This window comes from Mycetomoellerius zeteki, unplaced genomic scaffold (assembly GCF_001594055.1).
Source record: "Mycetomoellerius zeteki isolate Tzet28-1 unplaced genomic scaffold, Tzet1.0 scaffold74, whole genome shotgun sequence".
NCBI lineage: Eukaryota > Metazoa > Arthropoda > Insecta > Hymenoptera > Formicidae > Mycetomoellerius > Mycetomoellerius zeteki.
Window position 1 is genome coordinate 160,385 of NW_017257764.1, and position 7,318 is coordinate 167,702.

Sequence of the window (7,318 nt, forward strand, 5' to 3'; positions counted from 1 at the left end):
ATATTTACATGAACATATCTTGTATATAATTATGTATATTTATATTTGATTGTATATAGACTTATAAAAATTATACACGAAAAAGAAAATAAAAATATTTACATGAAAATATATTGTATATAATTATGTATATTTATATTTGATTGTATATAGACTTTTCTTTACGATAGTCTAACGATAGAATAACCCTAGAATAATGATATTTTATTTAAAGTGTCGTTGAGTATAATATTCATGTTTACGAACAATTAAAATTAATATTATTATTATTATTATCAGTAATAAACATAATTATAATTATTCTTATCATTATTTACGAGAGATAAACGAGCTAGGAAATACGTCAAACGTCAATGTTTACTAAATAGAATTATACAATAATAGTATAAACAAATACGCGGTTTCGCCTTTTTGTCATAGGTTTTGTTATAGGTTCATATTTGAATTGAATTTGAACGACGTTGACGTCTCGATTCATAATCTTCAATTTCGGAATCCGATAAAGATAAGAGTGACGGCGTGGAGATACTGACGATTCTCTCGTCTTCGGTGGACGACTGAGATGAGTTGAAGAAGTTGCAGCAAGTATCGTAGAGGTTTCGGCTAAATTTGTAAGCATGCGACAGGATGTCTTGAGGCTAGGGGAAACGTTATCGCGAATTAGATGCGCACTTACAAATCCTGATCACAGATATTATTAAACGCACGGATTTATTTATCGATAGATTTTCAAATGGTTGAAAATGATAACTATTTTTCAACATATAAATAAATACAGCTTTTATTTTTATTTCTATATATCTAAAGTACAGAGTATTCCATTTTGTGACTTGATCTTGATTTGACCTTGACCTGACCTTAACGATGCCATTCAAAGTCAAATCAATGACACTTTCTTATGTCCCCCTCCGAATTATACAACTTCTGTTTAAAACATTTTTCCGTATTTACCATAGTTTTTAAGAAAACTTAATGCATTATTTAAAATGGGACACTCTGTATGTATATGTGTATATATATATATATGTACATATATGTATATATATTATATATATTATATATTGTATATATATATATATGTATAGATGATATAGATGTACGTACATATTGTATATGTATATATCAACCAACGCCTGAAAATTAGATAATTAGGTAAATAATATGTTGCGTATGCCACTATTTCAATTAATTACAACAAAGATGGTCATATTATACATATAAATCTGATATTTGGTAGTTAATAAAATAAATTGTAAAATATAAAATCGTCTACTAATATGACGATCATTAGAAAATCAGTAATTATGGTATAACAAAATTACAGTAAAAATTTCTCTACAAGATTTCTACGTGAATACATACGTAACGCGTGTATCTCGCTCTCAGCTTCATTTTCGCCCTCCTCTCGCAAAGTATCAGATTCTTCGTAAGGTCTCTCACGACGTCGTTCACCTTCCGATCGAGCGTGTCGTTGGTATAACTACTATCCGAGCCGGAATCAACGGCAGTCGACGGTCCATCGAGTTTCTCGGCGCGACGTTTCTTTTCAAACTTCGATTTGCCGGCGTAAAAGGACCTCTCGGCGGGATAAGGATCGATTAGGGATGAGCTGAATACGCCCGAGTCTATCGAACCGACGTACCTCGACGACTTCGACGTCTCAAACGTGGAATCGGCCGTATACCGTTTCCCAGTTCGCCATTCTTTCTCTCCGCTCTTCTCAAGAGGAGGATGTTCCCAATTACAAATTCTATTCTTCGCGACACTCTCGCGACCTTTGGGTACCTCAAACGTGTCGTCCGACTTGTTTACCATTCCAATTAAAGATTTATTCGGAGTGGTGTATTGCGCGGATGGATTGAAACGCGAGATATATTCGAAGCTGGAACACGAACAATCGAGACTGGAGTCTAAGTTCGAGAGCGAATAATTATTCAGACTGAAGTTCGAACGCGAATCGTAATAATGGTAGTTCGAATGCGACTCAATCATACTATCCACAGTCTTGACAGCAAGCTCGTCCTCGTTCTCCGTTAACGAAACCAAGCTCGGAATTTGCGTGCAGGAGAAGTACTTGGAAAGGGCAGAATTCTTGTTCGAGCACTCGCTCATAGCACCAACTGACATTGAGCCGTGAATTTGTATCTCGGTCGGCTCGAGATTCGTTGCGACGATCAACGGCGTGGATTTGGATTTCTCGATTATCGTCACTGACGGCACATCGATGACGTTGTTACGAAAATTACTGCTTTTCCGGGAAATGGTGCAAAAATCCTCCGTGTCGTTCTCGCTCCTCTCACCTGGGGGATCATCGAAGTCTCTATCGATTCTTCTCTTGATGTCCTCTAGAATGGCTACCTCGCCTACCTTCTCCTCAAAGGTCTTCTTATAATATCTCGATTCTTTCAAATCGATAGGACTTTCAGCTAAATCTTTTTTGTGCGTATCATTATTTAAGATTGTAAAATTATTTTTCAGATAAACTTTGTCAAAGGATTCATTTTTGATAGAGAATTCCTGAAGCTCATCGTTCTCGTTCTTTATTACATCTAGATCGAGGGACAGTTGTTTGATAAAATGATATTTCGCCTTCTTGTTCCTACACAGTTGAAAAATTTTTTATTGTGTTAAATTTAACACATTCATTCGTCCCAAACGGTCCGATTAAATTTTTGTGTTAATTTAATAAAAGATAAACATGCTCTAGCATGTAACACAAACATTATATGAAAATTAATACAAAAAAATGTAACATTTTGATTCAAATTTAGAAACAAATTATGGAAGCATATTTCTTCAATAAAATTAACATTTATAATATGTCAAATTAACACATACATTCATTTTTCATTCATATATCTAAAAATTTACGTTTTAAAACTACATTATTTTTATGTTATTGGTTCACTTATAAATTGCATTGTTTTTAATGACTAAGAAGTTTTAAATATTAATTTAACACAAATCTATTTAAATAAGTAATCATATTATGTTAAATTAACACTCGGATGTGTTAAAAGTTCAACACCAAAATTTTAACAAGGACCGATTTTAACACAAATATTTTTTACTGTATAGAAATCCTATTTGAAGAATAAACTGTCTCCATCGCTCGAACAATGTCACGTCCGAAAGAATCGTTTGGATTTCTCGAAGAAGAAATAACGTCCTTTGCAGAGAAGACTATTTCATTATTATTGCTATTAACGTGCAAAATCTCGGACACATTTTTACTTGTGTCACTTTTCAATTCTCCAATAATCCTTTTAATGTTTACCAGACCATTCTTTTCTTTCGACGTATTTTTTTCTCTTACAATTGTCGACTTGTTTTCGACGCCACTCCAATTTACTTTCGTGTCGTCGGATATTGATGAAAAGTATTCATCACAATTCTCCAGATTATTTCGCGAGCTCTCGTCACTGCAGCAGGTATCTCGTAGCGTTGCCGTTATCTCCTCTATCTGCCGATTCACGGCCGTGAATTTATTGATATACTCGGCGCGCTTGTTCTCCAGAACTCGAACGCGCAGCCATGGCTCATCGTGATGGCTTTGTCTACTTGAACTATGCGAACCAATACGAAAATCCGTGGCAATTCGCGGCTCGTTATTGTAATGTTTCCGATAAGAGATTCTTTCAGTAGCAGGCTTCGATTTTCTCTTAATTTTTCTGCGTCGCAAATTCTTTTTGTTCGAGGTTTGAATTTGTGCATCTCTAGTCATACGAAAACTATCACAATTATGATCTTTCCTCATAAAAGGATCCTTACTGCCATCAGGTATAAAAGAGTGATCGTCAATGGCACGATCATTCCGCAAAATGTCTGATGCAATTTTTTTCTCTTCAACATGTTTATATAATTGATTATGATGAGAATTATCATTACTCTCTTGAGTTTGATTATATTTACGGATGATCTCCATCGATTCTGTACAATCGATTATCATTGTCTGGCGATCTGTATGCGCTTTAAGCGACATAGCAACTGTTGATAAGCTTGATGTTGGAGCTGATTGTGTGATCCAATATTTGCATATGATCATAGGTCTGAAAAATTATTGCAAAAATATAATTCCTTCACAATTTCCAATGTGATATTAACATAATGTTTAACGGTAAAATTATGGAGTTTATAATGTAATATAAGTCAAAATCTTTTTAGGTAATAGGATTACTTTTAGATATACCTCATACAATAACAGCTATGTTTGCAACGATTAAAATATGTATAAATTGAAGCTTTCTCTTGAAACACTTGAAATATATACATATACACATACATATGTTGTCGAGCAAAAGTTTGAAATTACATAGATGTAAAGTTTAAGAATATTCCAGTAAAATACTACTTAAAAGTTCGATTCGTGCTTCACTTAATATTTTTTCTTAGTTTGAAAATAAATAGGTATTATATTTAGCACAGTTGTGATTGACGTAACATTATATTTAATTTCGAGGAAACGGACTACGATCATAAAACCTTTTTTTTTTTCCAAAATAAGGATTATTTTATAGAACTATGTAGACTATTTTATAAAAGATGATTGAAAGAGTCTCCTGTTAGAAAAAATAAACTAAATTAATTAATTAACTTGCAGTTAGATTATTTAGATTAGCAAAAAGAATGGTAACTACTTTGATAAAAAAGAACTTAATATTCTTTAGTGTTTTCTTATAAAAAATTTTCTTTGCGCAAACAATATTTTCTGGATAATTATGCAATATAAGGGACCATTCTCCAATGACCTTGACCTTGACATATGTTGTTAAGGTCATGACCCCGAGTGACCTTGAATAAATTTTAGCCGTCGCTCGTTGTTCGTTAAAAAGTTATTAACAAAAAAAGGTTCTTCAATAAAACCTAACTTTTGGACATGACTGCGCTCCGATAAGACAAATTTCCCTGCTTTAACAACACAAAATATTTTCTTATATAATTTTTGTGTCTTTAGAGCATAGAGAATTTGTATTTTTAACGCAGAGAATTTGTATTTTTAAAAACATAGGATTTGCGTTTTAAAAGAAAAAAATGTGGTTTTAAAGCAAAGAATTTGTGTTTGGAGGATGGTCCCTTATACTGCATAATTACCAAAATATGTTCAATCACAATGCATAAGTTTGATTTCATTTCATATAGTGGACATTTTCAATTAATAGGTTTCAAACTTTTGGCCGGCGGTGTATCTAAATCTAATTATATTTGAAAATGTTTTCTTTCTTCTATTTTCAAGTGTCAAGTTGATATGAAATTCATCAAGAAATGTTACTACCTGCGATCAATATTGAAACGTTTCTTCAAGTTGCTTATCGTGTCATACGAGCTTGAGAGATAATCGTTGTCGCTCAAATTTCTCGCGCCACAATGCAAGCCAATGGAATAGATCTTTGGGACTTCCGGGACCAAATTTCTTTTATCATGTCGTAATACCGTGTCGCATTTGTCGTTACAACTACATCGATTATCGCGAAGATACCTCATCAAGAATTCCGGACGCCAGTTTCGACGCATTCGTATGTATGACAGAAAATCGCCAGGATACCAAAAAACACTCTTCAGCTGGTCAATCATAAGTGATGCTGACGTTCGCGCTACTTTGAGCCTCTTACGCGGCGAATTACGTTGTCGATGCTGCGTGTCTTGAGAGAAACCACTCTCGCGTCTGCGAGATAACGTGAATGCAACTTTCATAATTAATTACTAATCGCGGAATGCGTTACAATTCTTTGAATCTTGAGATCCATGTGGTCTTAAGTCCATGTCATTATGCGCATTGAAGATTGAAAATTGCGAAATGGAAATTAGTGTTCAACCAATTAGACCGAAAAGAAATTTTGAATTTAAAATTATTTGACTGATAGAATTCTAATCGTCAATTCGGAATTCTTAATCTCCCATGCATAGGGTGACACTGGCTTTGGAAGATTAAAGCGCTAAATGCACAAAACGTTAAGGTTTCAGATTTTCAAATTTTTTGATCCAGAATTAATGTATGACATAAATAGAATTAATCCAGTATTGATAATATAGATATATGATGTTTCAGACATTTGTATCTGCACGTTTGCAAACGCGTAAATTTTTAGATATCGAGATCTTTGGATTCTCAAATTGTTAGATTTCTAGATCAGTAGAGCTGTAGGCTTTCTCATTTGATAATACATATACATATTTTATACATATACGTATTTTATACATATTTATATAATGTATTGTAATATGTATTTTATATAATAAACATAATCTCTTTGAATTTTTGTCTAATTTCTTTAGATCATTAGTCTTCAACAGTTAGTATTTACGATTAATTAAAACATTGATAAACTTACATACGTACGACGTTGAAGAGATTCGAAGATGAACATTCCCCACCTTTAATATCCTCAAAATCCATGATAGTAGAGTCACAAATGTATGCGTGTACGTGTATGCGATCTTTATGACTTGTTTCCGTCACTAAAAGATATAATAATACTCCACACAAATATCAGAAATACAATCAAAAATACAGATTCGATACAAACGCGATTACTTATTACTTATTACGTTTTTGGAAATATACTGAAGTAAGAAATCTGATAAAAATATAATAACCTTCTCGTGAGCGCTATTTAATTTTATCTACATCTCAAACGTAACACAATTTGATGTCACTTTAGATATCATTATAATTCGACGATCGATGTGAAGATACGTTTGGAGTTTTTAATCGTCGTAAATACATAAGGTAATTCGATTTGACAGATCAGTAGGTTAGTTTTTACGCAAGCATGAGATCGTTGCACGAAAGTTAGCGTTTCCCATACCTATCGGCCGTCCATTCATTTGCCCCTGCACGAATTTCGTGATACTGAGTTTTGGAATGGAATTTGATGAAGGGACATGAAAGAGAAACTGCGCAAGTTAACAAAATTACGTTGTTATGTTTAAACCGTTCTTAAACATATTGCAGATTGCTGACGTTTCGAAAAATCTCGATACCAGTTAATCATTGCAATTTGAAGAACAAAATGTTTTAAATAATAGAAGATACAGTATAGTGAGCAAAAAATACGCCTTTATCTTATTTATATAATTAATGTCCACATAATTGTTCAACAGCGGCATAATAGCTGATTTTGTAATCATTTACTCATAATATATTAAAAAAGTCAATGCGAGCTAACATAAATTATTGTGTAATTAATGTGTAAAAATATATTAAAAGAACAAATAATAATTTAGACATTTAGACCTTTACTTTGGATCATTTTCGCTATAATGCGAAAATCAGATTGTTGAGATGAATATCTCAACTGACTGATATATCAAATCAAAG

At 32.9% G+C, this 7,318-nt stretch overlaps 1 protein-coding gene across 1 annotated transcript; it reads right to left on the bottom strand.

Annotated features, from left to right (window-relative positions):
* Positions 1–434: 434 nt before the first annotated feature.
* LOC108729477 (uncharacterized) lies at positions 435–6,625 on the bottom strand. Its single transcript, XM_018458623.1, has 7 exons — positions 6,595–6,625; positions 6,330–6,456; positions 5,273–5,662; positions 3,072–4,049; positions 1,995–2,599; positions 1,363–1,910; positions 435–638 (listed from the first exon to the last, which is right to left on the bottom strand). The coding sequence occupies exons 2-7, from the start codon at positions 6,392–6,394 to the stop codon at positions 435–437; spliced, it is 2,790 nt and encodes a 929-aa protein (XP_018314125.1). The 5' UTR covers positions 6,395–6,456; positions 6,595–6,625.
* Positions 6,626–7,318: the final 693 nt, after the last annotated feature.